Source organism: Callospermophilus lateralis, chromosome 10, assembly GCF_048772815.1.
Source record: "Callospermophilus lateralis isolate mCalLat2 chromosome 10, mCalLat2.hap1, whole genome shotgun sequence".
NCBI lineage: Eukaryota > Metazoa > Chordata > Mammalia > Rodentia > Sciuridae > Callospermophilus > Callospermophilus lateralis.
In genome coordinates this window covers 78,460,478-78,477,943 of record NC_135314.1, presented here as the reverse complement: position 1 = coordinate 78,477,943, position 17,466 = coordinate 78,460,478, and the positions used below count along the sequence as shown (strand labels likewise).

Genomic DNA, 17,466 nt, shown 5'->3' with positions numbered 1-17,466 from the left:
TTATTAGGAGGATACTGAAAACAATGTCACCCATTCCAGGTCACAGGGCAGAGATAGGTTTGGAATTAATTGTACTTTCATTACATAATATCGTAGGGTTGCTGGCAGAGATGTGTGTAACAACTAGTCTCAAAATTCTTGTAATAGAAAATTGTTTAGATACATGTAAAAGAACAGAGCAAATATAAATTATACATGAAAAATTACAGATAATATGGGGTATAGAAAACATTCTCTGCATTAAGAAAATGAGATTGGGTTGTCCTGGGACACTTGCTTAAAATCTCATGAAGTATATAGAGTATTAACTATGATTTATAAAAAAATGAAGAATTTGAATATATAGAAAGAATCAATAAGATTAATGAATAGAGTCAATGTTCATGAAAAATGTTATAACAACATGAAAGTGATGACAATTGAGACTCTGTGGACAATTATCTATTTAGCTTTCTAAGGCAGCTTTCTATGAGACAATAGTGACTTCCTTAGCCCCTAGTAACCTTTGCATAATATCTAATATATAACGGTAACATATGGGTAATATGCTTTCTAAAAATATTTGATCATTAAAGAAAACATAAATTTCTTCTAGTTAAAAAATACATATATTATAGAAAAGATGTTTGTGAACTCATTTTAGATGTCTCAAAATGTATGAAACTGAATTACTGTGATACAATTATCAAATATTGGTACCCAAAGTTTATGCTATCATTGCAGAAATGCATAAAGATAAAACACTTCCACTTCACCTGTCACAACATCCTTGTAAATGTGGAGAGTCACTGCCTGAGATCATAGATATTGAAAATTTAAGAGAACAAAAAGCTCTAGAAGTAATTTATAAATAGCAAGAGATGCTTGAAAAACTCTTCTGTTATAAAAACGCTGGGAAATTTTGTGCTTTTAATTAGAGTTTTATATCTCAACAATTCCTATTTCAACAGACAAGATAGAGATGACTGAGGAAAACCACTCAATGACAACTGAATTTGTCCTTATGGGATTCACAGATAACCCAGACATGAAGACTCTTCTGTTTGTGGTGTTCTTTGCCATCTATCTGGTCACCATGGTGGGGAATCTAGGGTTGGTGGCCATGATTTACATGGAGCGCCGTCTTCACACACCAATGTACATCTTCCTGGGCAACCTGGCTCTCATGGATTCCTGCTGTTCCTGTGCCATCACTCCCAAGATGCTAGAGAACTTCTTTTCTGAGGACAGAAGGATTTCCCTCTATGAATGCATGGTACAATTTTATTTTCTCTCTCTTGCTGAAACTATAGACTGCTTTCTTCTGGCAGCAATGGCCTATGACCGCTATGTGGCCATATGCAGACCACTGCAGTACCACACTATGATGTCAATGGAACTCTGCATTCAGATGACCACAGGAGCCTACATAGGTGGAGTTCTGCATCCTATAATTGAAGTAGGACTTTTGTTGAGGTTAACTTTCTCTAGGTCTCATCAAATCAATCACTTCTTTTGTGATGTTCTTCCATTATACAGACTCTCCTGTGTTGATCCGTATATCAATGAATTAATGGTACTTATCTTGGCAGGGTCATTTCTTATCTTTACTATTACTATTGTTTTAATCTCCTATTTTTATATTCTTTTCACTATATTCACAATGAAATCCAAAAAAGGAAGAGGAAAAGCTTTATCTACCTGTGCATCCCATTTCCTCTCTGTGTCAATATTCTATGGTTCTCTGCTTTTTATGTATGCTCAACCAAGCTCAGTCAATGAAGGTGAGAAAGACATACCTGTAGCTATTTTTTATACTCTAGTCATTCCTTTATTAAACCCTTTTATTTATAGTCTAAGAAACAAGGAAGTAACAAATGTCATTAAAAGAATTATCAAGAAGAGACAATTTTGTAACCTTCTGAAACAAGTATCATCTCCCTTGGAAAATTGATTTCAACTTGATAATACATTTTCTAATCCTACATATACTGGGAAAGTGAAAATGAGAGGTCATCCTAAAATGTAATTGAAAATCTAAGATAGTAATATCCAACAGGAGTGGGCTAAATAATTATTTATCAGTGTCAAAGCCCAATTAATCACAATTTTTAAAAAATCCAATGCATTCTAATAATAAAACCAATATATATATATATATATATATATATATATATATATATATATATATATATATAAAGTAGTCTCCATTTAATACTGTTGGCACATTCCTCAAGTCCTAAAATATAATCTTATAACCACAGGCTATTTCTGGTTGACAAATGTTAATCTTTCCATAAGCAACTCCATCTGTGGGAAGTAAATTGTGTTTGAATTTGATTTTCAATTAGTTCTTTCCTGAGATTGTTTCTGAATACATATTCATGCAGACTACTTATTACCTAACCAAGTATATTTTCTTAATTAATTCTCAGTTAATTTTACTCTCCAATTCTCTGAAACAGATAGAACTATCTATCTATCTACCTATCTATACATATATATAATATACATATACACACACATAGTGATCTATCAACTTGTAATTTAAAACAATATGTTTATTAATATTTGATGTAGCTTTTTATTTCTACCATGTATGGCAATGTAATTAGTGAAAATATCAATTAAATCAAGATTTTTCTTCCTGATACCAATACCTGTTTTGCTGTTCATTTGGAGTACCAAAACATGAACTGATTCCAATGAAAAGCATTGATATGTTCATAGCATTAACAAAAGACGGAGATGTTGTTTAAGTATTAATCTGGCATAAAAGTAATTAAATGCTAATTCACTAAACAAAAATATTTACTCAACAATTAAAAGTACAAATACCAAGAAAAATAATTTACTAAAATGTACTAACTGCTAGACACTAAGTAAAATATTACATATATATTTTCTATGAACAATTTAGGACTACTTTGTTTCACCTGTTTTCAATGAGAACCTTATGTATTGATATACTGAGTAACTTGACTATGCTCATCTTGTTAAGTCACAGGGATATGGACTTTGAATCAATACTGTCTTTTATTTACATACTTGGTGGTTCAGAAAATGGATATTATATTTCCTGAGGTCTTTAGTTATTAAGAAACATCAGAATAAACTACATTTAAAGGGAAAAAAATTTGATCATTGGAGCAAAACATAAATTAGCATGCCTGGAACCAATTTTTATGGAAATAAGTGTGTCACTTGGAGTGGGAATATGGGTAATCAATGGAACAGAGCCAACAAAGTGGCAAAGTTGGAGAGTTCTTGGTTGGGTAGTAAGGGTGGATGAAGATTAGAACATTAAAAACCTGAAATGCTACTTGAAGAAATTTGAATTTATTTAGAACCATCATACATGTCTTCCTGACATCAAGGTAATATGATTCCATTTTTCAGAAAACTGATCTGGTAATTGATTAGAGAGAAAGGAATGAGACTAACTCCAGTATTCACACATTAAGTGATGAGAGTGGAACTTGAGGATAGTCTCAGAAAGGACAGGACACACGTATAAATAACATTTCAAAGAAATGTTTCAAAGAAAAACATTTCAAAGAAAAAAATTATAAATTGCTACTATTGGGAAATAAAATGAACTACTAGCCTCTTCCTGCATCAACTACTTCACATTTGATTCCTGAGGACCCTGTGTCATCACTCCCAAATGTTAGAGAATATTTTCTGAGAACAGAAAGATTCCCTCATTGAATGCATGGAACAATTTTATTTTCTCTGTCTTGCTGAGCCTGCAGACTGCTTTCTTCTGGCAGCAATAGCCTATGAGTGCTATGTGGCCATATGCAGCCCCCTGTAGTACCACACCCTGATGTCAAAGAAACTCTGCATTCAGATGAATACAGGAACTTTCAGAGCTGGTAATCTGCATTCTATGATTCATGTGGGACTTCTATTAAGGCAAACTTTTTGCAAGTCTCATCAAATTGATCAACATTTTGGTCATATCTTTCCATTTTATAGAAACTCCTGTATAGACCCTTTTGTTAATGGAATAGTGATATATATTTTTAAGGCCAATCCAAATCTTTACCATTTACACTGTATTGGTTTCCTATCTGTACATTATTCTGACAATTTTTGAAATTAAATATAAGAAGGGTAGAACATTTTCTACCCTTGCATCTCACCCTCAGTTTTAATATTTTACATTTTTCTTCTCATATATATTTGTCTCTTTGAAGAAAGGGGTAAAGATATAATAGTGACGGTATTTTATAGGATAATGATTTTGTTATTGAATCTTCTCATATGTAGCCTTAGAAATTAGGTGATAAAAATGTCCCAAAAAATGATGTCATAGAAGAGGAGAATAGAATAGTGATGACTAATTCTTAGGAATGATGGGTTAAAAAAACTTGAAAGAGAAAGATTAATTTAAAAAATTGGGGTAGGTATTGTGAGTTTTCTTGAGATACTTTTCACAATGTTAACCAAAACACAGTTAGATAGTTGGAATAAGATGTAGTGTTCCACAGCACAGTGGGAAAATATAGCTTACCACAACTCACAATATTTTTTTCTAAATGTGAAGATCTCATACACTGCAAGCACAAGAAAAAGATAAATGATTAGGGAGATATAAATAGTAATTTCCTGATTTGGTAGCTACACAATTTATAAATATATCAACATATCCCAGTATGTCCTATAACTATTTAAAGTTATTATTGGCCAGTTAAAGAATTTTTTTTTTAGAAAAAGTTAGAAAGTAAAATAAAAATATTCTTGAGAATTTATGATACTAATTTTTCAAAAATAATAAGTCACATAAAGTCAATTTTTCAAATATTATATGTGTATTATTTCAGTTATTAGTGGTATACAAGTAATAAAACATGTTGTAAATTTCACATGTAAAACGTGATTTTCACACTGTTTTTAATTCAACCTTCTTTTACAGTTCCAGTTCTATGTTCTGTAACATAGCTAATATTTTAGTATACTGTGAGCATCTAATTCAAAGAAGAATATGCATCTAATTAAAATATTTTCTTCATAATTTTATGATACAAGTGTATAGACAAGTTGTTTGCAACCTCTCTTTTACTGAAGCCACAGGCAGATAGATGATCATTGAAACTCTAAAGTAGATGAGATAGATAATCAAGGAAATGTTCTACAGTGAAAGAAGATGGAGGGCAAGGACAGAGCCCATAGAACACAGCATCATAAAGAGCAAAGGGAGAAACAGGATCTAATGTAAAAGACAGGGTGGAACAATCAGAAATCTGGGCCCATTAGAATTATCACAGAAGGAAGAAGTGAGGTGACTTCCGGTATTACCAAATTCTATAGCTTGGTGAAGAAATTAATCAGATGTTATTTGGAATGACATTTAAAGTTGGTTGTGATCTTGCCAGAAAGAAGTTTTAGTGAAATGGTGGAGACAGAAGACTAAAAAGGAAGAGGCCCAGTAGGACATTTTTCAATTTAACTCACTATTCCCCCTGTTTCACTTCTAAGTGTCCCTTTATATCATATGTGTACACTGTAGCCAATCTACTTTACTATCCAACTTTTTATTAATCTTGCTCTTTTAAACTTCCAGGCCTGAAAGAGCAAGATTAATAAAAAAAAATGGGTAGGTATCATGAGATTTCTTGAGATACTTTTTTTCATGTTCTCTGCCTAGTATAACCCTATTTATCACGTGAATGACATTTCTTCTGAGAAATCTTTCTATATTCCTCCAAGTTCTTCCTCTCTATGTCTATATAATGTGTCTATTTATTGATGATTCACAGCCTGGATCATGTTCTATTTAGAAACCAGTATGTTGTTCTCTCCAAGTAAATTATAAACTCCTTATTAGAAGTCATTTCTCCAGTCTTACATACTGCTCACACATAGTGACTTCTCTACCTATCATCATATCCAGCACCCTCATCTATTTTATCCATCAAGGAAATTAATATTGATTGAGAATTACTCAGGTTGTTGCAAAGAGCCTAAAGAAATATAAAATGATCCATTAGCATATGTGTCTTTAATACAGAGTTACCCAATCAAAAGAAATACAAGTCACACCTTATTAAGTAGAAATTATTGTATAATGAGAGAAAAGCACAATTAAGGCAAGAAGAGAAAAAGACAATCCAATTACAAAGACCAGGGAAATATCTCATGGAGGAGTTCATGTTTGAGCTCAAAGATGTACACAAGTAAAATGGAAAAAGAGGGAGATGTTACTCTAAGTAAGGGAAACCTTGCCATCAAATTAACTGAAGTGGGTGCACAAAGAAAATGCAAGTGATGTACATGGCCATCTTCCTGAGGTGCACAGGAGAAGCAAGGTGATAAGATGCAGACATTTAAGTATTCAGAACTCCAAAATACAGAACACTGATAATGGCTTGAAAAGTGATGAGGTTCTGTTATGAATTCTTGAGCAGGAAAACAACATTTATTTGATTCATTCTGCAAATAAGAAGCACTAGAAAATGCCAGACACTATTGAGAGTGCTGGAAGTACAGGTTAGACATAGCAAAGAAATCCCTTCCTGCTAAGTCACTGTGTAAACAGTGGGGAAGGGGAAGGAGTGACCAATTATAGATGTACCTACAAAGGGATACATTTTAATGAAGAGTGATTAGTGATATGAAAAATGTTTTTAAAAAAACATAATAAAGGTAAAGGGCAGCTGGTGGGGGGGAAAAAAGAAAGAAAAGATAATAGTCTTAGTAATTTGTGCTGAGGAAGAATAATAAAATCAAATTTCCACTGTGTACATTATAGGATATGGGGATAAATTCAACTCACATAGTAAAGAAGTCGATGACCCTTGCTGAACCAGATAATACTCTAATTTCATCTACAAATGCTAAACGTTTTCATAAACTATATTAATTCTACTTCCTCCAGAAAGTGGACAAACAAGCCTGCGACAGACTTTTCTACCTGTTCTACATATTGTGAACAGCATGGTGAAGAGAACTGTGTAAATTAAGATGCTATGTAGAAAAAAATCAGCATGATAATCATCAAACAGACTTCAGTGAATATCAATTTCTTTAACTGCATTGTCTCACAGTATGTCTTTAATTAATTTCTTGTGGTTCGCATGCTTTTAGAACTTAATGTCTCCAATGAAATACACTGACATCAGTGTAGGAAATCCCTTCAGGATTTGATGGAAAATTTTAACTTGGCAGCGTAAGAAAATATTATTAACACTGACCCTTACGTAGTATCTGAAGTGCTAACTTTCTTAATCCCAAATGCTTTAACAAGAATGTGCATATATATATTCTTAAATTCTGATCCCTTTAGGGTAAAGCAAATCGCACACTTTTTAGAAGTTCTTCTTAGTGAAATCTAGGTAAAATAAGTATTCACATTTATTTTCACCTTTAATGTTAGCAACTATAAAAATTTACTACCTGAAGTGTTTACCATTTCTTATTATTTCTACTTTGAATTGCTTTCTCATCTCTCTAACTCTCAAAATCGAATAGTCTTGTGAACTAGTCTGATGTACAATACTCTGCTTCATCTGACTCTCTGATTTTATCATAGAATTTCAAGAGTATGTCAGAAAGAAAAACCTCTTATATAGTTGAGGCATTTACATTGAAAATGATTTATGATTTAACTAATTCCATGTCTTGCTTACTTTTAATATTTTTGAGCAAACTAATTTATACCACCTTCTCTTTAATGTCCTGATTATAGAAATACATGATTTGATCATAGTTTATATGATTAGATTTGTCTGTCACCATGTCCTAATAGACCACTAAGTAATGGGAGAAAATAAGTTTTAAAGCAAAGCAGAATTTGAAATAAAAATTCTGTTAGGATTTAAAGGGATTTTGCCTTTTCTGAGAGAGAGGAAAAAAAAAAACAAGTATATAGGTGAATCTGTTTTGATTAAATTTATATTCAATACATTTAACTCTATATTTGATCAACATGAATTTCTGATTCTTAGGGAAGAGTTGATTTAGATAAAAGATACACATCTTAGTTCCTTTATATGAAGATTTTAAAATTTTTCCATGTGGACTCTTTTTCAAAGCTTATGGTCTAATTATGCAAAGGCAAAGGGATTAATAAGGATCATTACCAGGAAACTGAAAACAAGGTAACCTATACCAAGTGAAAGGGTTGAGCTTGCAGTGGACTTAACTCAGTCTATAGCATTTTATAGCTCCTTTAAGAAGTATGACATAACTAACCTCAAAATAATTATAATGTAATCAGGAAATTGTTCAGATACATGTGAAAGGATAATGCCATATAAATCTCACTTGAAAAATGGAAGATTGTGTTGGGTAAGGAAGACATGATCCACAATTCAAAAAAAGAGGTCAGTGTGTTTGGGGATTTGGGGATACTCATTTAAAACTTTATAAGGTAGCACTGTATGTAAACTGTGCCTTACACAGAGAAAGAAGAGTTTATAATTTGTAAAAAATTATAATGGAAATATGGAATGGGATTTGTAGTACCTGCTTTAGTCTTTAATGATATTTGTGCCATCTCTAACACATGAATTTAATATATGTGTAGCATACTTTTAAAAAATTCACTCCTTTGGAAGAATATGAAAAAATTGTTATCTCAGTAGAAAAAAATATGCATTTATAGTAAAATTTATTTTAGATATATTTTATGGATCTTCAAAAAGCTGACATAGGAATTATTTTGGGAAATGAACCTAATATGAGTATTATAAATATTATGCTGACATGCATAAATACTTGAAGATAAACTTTTTCCACTTTAACAATCTTCCCTGGATTTATCAAAATATCCTTGTTAATTTTGAGAGTCACAAATTGATGTGCCTCTCATGATGACTCTCCAGGAGAAACAAACCCATAGAACTAAGTGGAATTGTATACTATAGAGAGCAGAGGATGATGAAGAAGAAATTTCTCTGTATTTTATGAAAAGAAATATTCAATGAGTGGCTCAGATTGTAGCTCAGTGTTAGAGCACTTGCTTAGTGTGAGGTACTGTGTTAGATCCTCAGAACCATGTAAAAATAAATAAATAAAATAAATGTATTTTGTAAATTTACAACTAAAAAAAGAAAAAAAGAAATACTCAATGAAAAATTGTGTTCTCTCAATCAGAATCTTATACATCAACAACTGTTATTTCAATGGACAAGGTAGAGATGACTAAGGACAACCACTCCTTGACAACTGAATTTATTCTCGTGGGATTTACAGATAATCCAAATCTGAAGACCTTTTTGTTTGTTGTATTCTTTGCCATCTATCTGGTCACCATGGTGGGGAATCTAGGGTTGGTGGCCTTGATTTACATGGAGCGCCATCTTCACACACCAATGTACATCTTCCTGGGCAACCTGGCTCTCATGGATTCCTTGTGTTCCTGTGCTGTCACTCCCAAGATGCTAGAGAACTTCTTTTCTGAAGAAAGTAGGATGTCCCTCTATGAATGCATGGCACAATTTTATTTTCTCTGTCTTGCTGAGACTACAGACTGCTTTCTTCTGGCAGCAATGGCCTATGACCGCTATGTAGCCATATGCAGACCTCTGCAGTACCACACCCTGATGTCAAAGAAACTCTGCATTCAGATGACCACAGGAGCCTACATAGGTGGAAACCTGCATCCCATGGTTGAAGTAGGGCTTTTGTTAAGATTGGCTTTTTGTGGATCTCATCAAATCAATCACTTCTTTTGTGATGTCCTTCCATTATACAGACTCTCCTGTGTTGATCCTTATATCAATGAATTGATGTTATTTATCTTGGCAAGGTCAATTCTCATCTTTACTATTGCCATAGTTCTAATCTCTTATTTCTACATCCTTTTCACTATATTCACAATGAAATCCCAAAAGGGAAGGGGCAAAGCTCTATCTACTTGTGCATCCCACTTTCTCTCTGTGTCAGTATTCTATGGTTCTCTGCTCTTCCTGTATGCTCGATCAAGTACAGTTAATGAAGAGGATAAAGATATACCGGTTGCTATATTTTATACTCTAGTTGTTCCTTTGTTAAACCCTTTTGTTTATACTCTAAGAAATAAGGAAGTAATAAATATTATGAAAAGAATTCTTAAGAAAGACTTTTGTAATTCTCCATAACAAATAGAATCTCCCTTGAAAGATTTATTTCAACTTGACAATACTTTTTCTAAACCTATAAGTATGAGAAAGTGAAAAATAGCCACTTTACAAAGTTAAAATATTAATTGCATTTGAGTCAAATTTGTTTCAAAGGGAGAATTATGCAAAAATATATTTCAAGAGCAAATGTAGTGAGATCCATCAGGAGTAAATTCATAATATTCATGAGTGTCAGCATATAGTCACCCTGTTCAACAAAACCAACAAATGCTAAGGAGGAAAGTCTGTATTGTAAAAACTAGCCCTCATTTAATACTGTTGGCTAATTCCTCACATCCCAAAGCATAATTTTACAATCATGGGCATATCCAAGCTCTCAAATATTAATTTTTCTTTAAGAAATATTACTTATGAGAAGTAAACTATTTATTTGAATTTTATTTTCAACTTGACTTTAGTTATTTCAAAGAATTATGTTTCAATATGTGTTTATATAGAATGTTTATTCTCTAATCAAGAATATTGTTATAGATTAGATGTGAGATGTCCCCCAAAAGCTCATGTGTAGTAAAATGCAAGAAGGTTTAGAAGTGTAATGATTGAGTTAGGAGAGTTTTAACCCAATCAGTGAATGAACCTCCTTATAGGCATTAACTGGGTCGTAACTGTAGGCAGGTAGGGTGTGATTGGAGAAGGGGGTCATTGGAAGCATACTTTTGAGGTATATATTTTGTATCTAGCTAATTGAGTGTCTCTCTCTCTCTCTCTCTCTCTCTCTCTCTCTCTCTCTCTCTCTCTCTCTCTCTCTCCTTCCTGGTAATGTCCTGAGTTACTCTGCTTCACTATACTCATTCCTTATGATATTCTACATTATTTCAAATCCTGAGAAATGAAGCCAGCCTTCAATGGACTGCGACCTCTGAAACCATATGGCCCCAAAGTAAACTTTTCTTCATTAAAATTGTTCTTGTCAGGTCTTTTAGTCACAGCAACAACAACAAAAAATCTGACCAAACAGATATTGGTATTAAGAAGTAGAGTAATTTCTGTCACTAAACTGATCCTTAGTTCAGATGATTTTGGAGCTTTTGGAAATATGTGGGAGAAATTTTGAAAAGTTTAATGATGCCAGCTGGAAAAGCCTTAGATTATTGTAAGTAGAGCTTAAAGGGTGATTCTGTGGAAGCTCAGAAGATCAGAATGCCAATAGGACCATCCCAAGTAAAGACAGGGCTCATGAGGTTTTGGAGAAGGAGGATTTTATTGGAAATTGGTCTGGAAGCCATTCATGTTATCTTCTGGCTAAGAAGTTTTCTCCATTTGCCCATTTCTTGAGACTTCCTGTGAGGCTGATTTTAAAAGCAATAGACTTTAATCTGACAGAAAAAAAATTCTAGGCAGCATAGTTTTCAGGTGGTGGCATAGGTATTGCTGGTGGCTCTTAGTCAAGTTTATTGTAATACTCAGGAGCAGAAAGCAGAACAGAAAGATTTGAAAAGCTTAGACTTGAAAGGTGAGAATAAAACTGGAGCTAAGGAAGTGTCAATTGTTAAAGACATTACTGCCATTTAAGAAATGCTAAAGAAACAATGCTAAGAAATGCTAAAAGAGACAATGGGAAAGATGGTTTAAGAGTTTCTGAGGAATTGGCAAGACCACACTCATATCAGGCTTCAGGGAGTAAAATTTCCTTTGAGAAGAGACCAGTGGGGCAACCCTGCTTGCACAGGGCAGTTTAGGAAGTTTTTTCAACCTGTTCAGCCATCCAGGCTCTTGCAGACTGCTTCTCCAGGGTCCCTGGGGTCTTGGCTACCTAGCTCAAGATGCTAGCTGGCCTTGGTAGTAACTACATGGTGCTGGTTCTGCAGGATTGTGGGATACTGTGGTTAGGAGGTCATGGAGGCTTCCACCAAGAATTCAAAGGAAGGCCTGGAAGGTCCGGCAAATTGCAGCAATGTCAGAGTCCCCATAGGCTGCCCCTGCGAGGGCAAAGAATGGAGAGGTGAGGAGGAAGCCAAAGTGCAGTGGAGACACTCAAGAATAAGTAATGCCAGTAGTGTAGAATGTGTATTATGTGGAATTATCATGTACCAATAGAAAATTATGCTATTTATAATGAACTCCCTATCAATTTTAATTGCTCCATTAGTTTGCTTATTTGTTTATTACATAGGACAATGCAATTACTGAATAAATTGAATCAGTTTTTTTAACTCCTTGATATCATTATTTGTTTTGTTGGTCAATAGAAGTATGAAAATCCTGCTCTGATTCCAAAGAAAATTATTAATGTGTTCATAACATTAACAAAAGATGGAGACACAGTTCAAATTAAATGAGGCAGAACAGTAGTGAAAATCCTAAATAACTGAAAAAATATTTATTCTTCTAGTGAATGCACAACTAAAAAAGAAATTTTCCTAAAATATACTGTCTGCTAGGCTCCAAGCTGCACTTTTCATCTATATTAACCCAATAAAGAAATGTTTTTTTATGCTGTCATTGAATGAAAACTTCATGCATTGGTAAATTGAGTAGATTGCCTAAGCTCAACCAGGTAGGTCAAAGGGTGCTGGAGGATGACTCAGTACTGCCGCCTTTTTTTTTTTTTTTTTCCACATGGAAGGAGACTTAGAAAACAAAGATTATATTGCTTGGTGTAACTGGTTATTAAGCAACATGAAAAGTCACCTGTACATTCGTAGATGGCAAAAAAAGTGTTGATAATTGGAGCAAAGTGGAAATTAGCATGACCAGAATCAATGTTTGTGGAAATGACTGTGCACAACTGCACAGAACCCTCAGAGTACAACTAGCTGGAGAGAGTTCTTGGTGAGTTTGGGAAATAAAGATAAAGAGGAAGATATCACTGATAATCTTAAATGCAACCTGAAGAAACCTAAATTTATTTAGAGGCATCAAACATTAGTGTCTCCCTGGAAACACAGTAATATGATTATATCTTCCAGCAAATTTACCAGGCAATTTTATGGAAAGAGACTGACTTCAACAATTCACATACTAGTGATCAGAGCAGAACTTGAACATAGACTAAGAAGGGACAGAGGGACACATATATGAAGATTTTAAAGAAAAAATATATTGTAAATTGCTGCTATTATGATTCTGCAATTTGTATTTGGGGTAAAAATGGGAGTTCATAACCCACTTGAATCTAATGTATGAAATATGATATGTCAAGAGCTTTGTAATGTTTTGAACAACCAATAAAAAATAGTAAAAAAAAAGAAAGTAAAATAAAATTCTAGCTTTTTCCATGCATTCACCATGTCATATATGATTTAATATTACTAGCACACAAGCAGAGCCTGACATAATTGGAAATTCAGTAAATATTCCTTCAAAATACTTTCAATGGAATTATGCTAATAATTTATAATGGGTTCATTATTTATATTTTTAAATGACTAAAACATTTTTGACTATTTAGTTTTAAAATCTAATATGTTAAATACTGGTAAATACAAACCTGCTTAAACAAAAACCTTTAAGGACTTAAATATGTTTTAAGAGGATAAATAAATGTAAAGACAGAAAAATTTGATGAACTCTGAATTGAATGGGGAGTGTACTCACTATTTCCATGAACATTGTTAGTTGCCAGAATTACATCCCTTGATTTCCTTTCCCTTTTCTGCTAATACTGTGATGTATGTTATGTATTTCTGCATTACCCACCCCTAATCTTAATAAACACAGATTCCTACATATCTGCTGGTGAAAGAATATACAACTTATTTAAAGTGCATGAGACACACACACACAAAAAAAGACGTTTTTTGGAAATTTCTGGAAAATGTATTTCCTTTAAAGAACACTACCCCCCCCCAAAAAAAAACATATATATATATCTGGACAAGGGAGTGAGTCTCCTTCCATTTGTTCTAGAAGCAGCCATCAGATAAATGAAGTTGGACGTGTAGAAGTATACCTGAGAGTTTCAGAGGAATAAGCCAGTGACTTGTTGAGCTTTCTTTTGAGAGTCCACGGAAGGCAGTACCACCAGCTCTCTGTGCTCCATGGGGCTCTCCCATCCATTTTGATAAAGCTCACATACTGAGATAGAATACCAAGCAAGTTTATGTCATGTACAAGATTTATCTGAGTCATGGTGACCTCAAACACCCCCAATTCCTAACAATACAACATTTGGCAATCCTGTTCATTATGCTTCCAGCTGAAGTTAGCTGGAAGTCTTCTATCTGTTGCTGAGGAATGCACTCAACACACAAGGGTCTCTGGGACTTCTGAATTCTAACTGTGTAGATGAAGTTTCCACATTCAAATTCTTTGAGGTAATCCTCATTGATCCATTCCACAAAACTATTAAAAGGAATCCTGACACTTAGTGGATCACCAAATCAGTTCAAAAGCACAGGGACATATTCAGGATGATCCTGAAGGCTGTGAGATTCTTGGCTCTTACAAACAGCTAGGAGTTCTCCCACATTATTGGTGGTGCCATGCAGCTTAGAAAAAACCACGATATGTTAGTATAATGTTCATAAACTTCATATCTAATAAACAACTTGGCCCAGTCATATCTGTTTAAAGGTGTCACTTTTCTGTTAAAACTATTCTGCAAATTATTTCATGAATGTTTTGTCAATTTATAGAAATTAGAGTGCAATAATATTTGAAGATGCTTAGTGATGGTGTATTTTGTTTCTAATAAGATGAACATATTTGTCTTTATCTTATTAGATAGTTATATGTCAGTATTTAAACATGCTGTGTGGTATAATGGGTGTAAAATAAATTTTGTGAAGAAGGAATGATGGAAATAGTCCTGTGTAATTGTTTGGTGCTTGTCATAAAACTTCATTTGGATGATGCAATGCTCCCTGGCTTACCTTAACATGGTTGGGTTTTGTTTGTTTGTTTGTTTTGGAGTTTGGGAAGTACTGACTTTTTAAATTGGATTGTGCTTAGCGATTCCTAGGAAGGGTGAATGAAGTCCTAATCCTGTGTCATGGTCATATGTAGAAAAATGTGAACTCAACTAAAGCCCACATTTTAAAATTCAGTCCAATGTTCCATTTGTGTAGTTTCTGCTTCTGAAAGTAAGATAGTTTCACAAAGAATGGCATTTTCATGAGAATAACCCTGTTTCAAGAAGTTTCTCTTACCAATGAAAGAAATCTAGATAAATCTAAACAAGATTGCCTAAGACTCCACCATCTTTAGGTAAACTCACACTAAGGGTGAAAGCTATTTCAAACCTATGGATTCATGGAATCTAGAATTCTGAATTTGTTGAACCAGAACTCACTAGCAATGCTTATACCAGTATATTTTGAAACCAATGGGAACCGATCAATAGTTAATTGTTCCCCTTAAGGTTTGTAAGCTAATAACAAATGCTAGGATGGAAGCCAGTAAGACAGTGGTCATTCAATAAATACCATTAAAGTGTGAGGTTAGAAAATTAAAGCCAGTTGTACTCAAGGATTTAACATACTTATCTCCAGCACTGATTTGTAACCTTTATAAATGCTCCAATTACTAGCATATGACTAGATTCTGGCCACGTTTTCTTATTCCCCATTCCATTAATATGCTTTGTACTTTGTCATGGCTTGGAGATGAGATGTCCCCCAAATACTTCTGTTAATACGATAATATTCAGACTTGAAATGATTGGATTATGAAAGCTTCCAGTCCATCTTCCAGTCCATTATGAATAACTGGGTATTAACTGTAGGGCTAGGGGCACATGACTGGAAGAGATATGTCACTTGTGATGTGCCCTGGAAGGGTTCATTTTCCCAGTGGCCCCTTTCACTCTCTCTCTTTCTCTCTGCTTTCTGACCACCATGAGCAAAGCTATGCTACTCTGCCTCATCCTTCTGCCAAGATATTCTGCCTAACCTCAGGCCCAGAGCAATGGAGCCCACTGAACTTGGGCCAAATCTCTGAAACTGTGATCTCAAAATGAACATTTCTTCCTTCAAGTTATTCTTTTCGGATAACTGAAAACTGATTAACAGAAATTGTTACCAAGAAGTGGGGTTACTGCTGTGGCTACCCTGACAAAAATAATGGTTCAGAACATTTGGGACACGATTTGGGGAAGCAATTTGGAAAATTCTGGAGATGCAAGCTAGATTCAAAAAGTCAAGGGTCAAATATTGTCTCTCATATGTGGAAGATAAATCAAAATAAGGGGGGAAAAGGGAAAGGGGAATTCCCATGAAAGTAGAAGATCATCATAGCAGAGAAAGGAGATTAAAGGGGAAGGAAGAGGCATGGGAAAAGAGAGGAATGGTGGAATTACTCTTATGAATATATATGAAGCACCTATTTAAAAATGAATAAATAAATAGATAGAAGGAAAACCACTAAAATATAGATGGGAAATTATGGTAAGTGAGAAGTGGAGGGAAAGAGGAAGTCCTTGGGACCAAAATGGAGCAACTTATATTCCATGCATGTATGATAATGTAAAAATGAACGCCACTATTATGTATAATTATAGTGCACTAATAAAACATTTTGAAAAATTCAATTGAGATCTTTAAACTTAATTTGTTCAAACCAAATTGTGAATATCTTTCAACTGAATTACATAGTGATACATATAATGCATATCCAACATATAGGTTATGTGTATGTATGTATTACATATTCATACATATAAAACATATTTTCTTCATGGATAATAATGCTGAGCATCTAGTCATGCACTATTGGACATTAGTAATTCTTCTTCAATTAATGGTATCAAGAAAACTGGATATTCACATGCAGAAGGATGAAATTGTACCCTTGTTTTATGCATAAAAATCAAATAAAAATGGGTTAAAGACTTAAATAGAAGACCTAAAACTGTAAAACTCCTAAAGCCAAATATAAAGAATAATCCCTTGACATTGGTGTTACCAATTATTTTTTGGATATAATACCACAAGCACAGGCAATAAAAAGAAAAATTAGTGATGGAAATATGTCAAGGTAAACTTCCACACAGAAAAGGGAAAATAATAATAAAAAAAACTTTGGGTTGGGCAAAAATATTTACAAACCATATATTCAACAAATGGTGAATATTCATAGCATATAAGTAATTCATAAAATTCAGTAACAAATTTTTTAAAGAAAGAAAAACCACAAATAAGCCAATTATAATAATGAGCAAATAGCAGAAGAATAGACTTTTTTTTAAAAGAAAACATCCAAATAGTCAAAATGTATATGAAAACATTTTCAACTTCTCTAATATTAAGGAAAATGAAAGTTAAAATCACAATGAAAGATAATATAACTGTTAAGACAACTGTGATCAATATGAAATGAGACAAAAATATTAACAAGAATGAGATAAAAAGGGAACTCTTGTCACTGTTGGTGGTAATGTAAATTGGTACAGCTATTATGGAAAACAAATGATTAAAAA

The 17,466-nt window shown here is 33.5% G+C and overlaps 2 protein-coding genes and 1 pseudogene across 2 annotated transcripts; all 3 read left to right on the top strand.

Moving 5' to 3' along the window:
* Positions 1 to 961: 961 nt before the first annotated feature.
* On the top strand, positions 962 to 1,933 carry LOC143408532 (olfactory receptor 5K3-like). Its single transcript, XM_076868356.2, has one exon. It carries the CDS (start codon positions 962 to 964, stop codon positions 1,931 to 1,933), a length of 972 nt encoding a protein of 323 aa, XP_076724471.2.
* A 1,713-nt stretch (positions 1,934 to 3,646) lies between these two features.
* On the top strand, positions 3,647 to 4,267 carry LOC143407875 (olfactory receptor 5K16-like; annotated as a pseudogene).
* A 4,858-nt stretch (positions 4,268 to 9,125) lies between these two features.
* On the top strand, positions 9,126 to 10,067 carry LOC143407874 (olfactory receptor 5K3-like). Its single transcript, XM_076867038.2, has one exon. It carries the CDS (start codon positions 9,126 to 9,128, stop codon positions 10,065 to 10,067), a length of 942 nt encoding a protein of 313 aa, XP_076723153.2.
* Positions 10,068 to 17,466: the final 7,399 nt, after the last annotated feature.

Coding starts and splice junctions, on each gene's coding strand:
- LOC143407874 (XM_076867038.2), top strand. CDS start 9,126: ATGACTAAGGACAACCACTCCTTGACAACTGAATTTATTCTCGTGGGA.
- LOC143408532 (XM_076868356.2), top strand. CDS start 962: ATGACTGAGGAAAACCACTCAATGACAACTGAATTTGTCCTTATGGGA.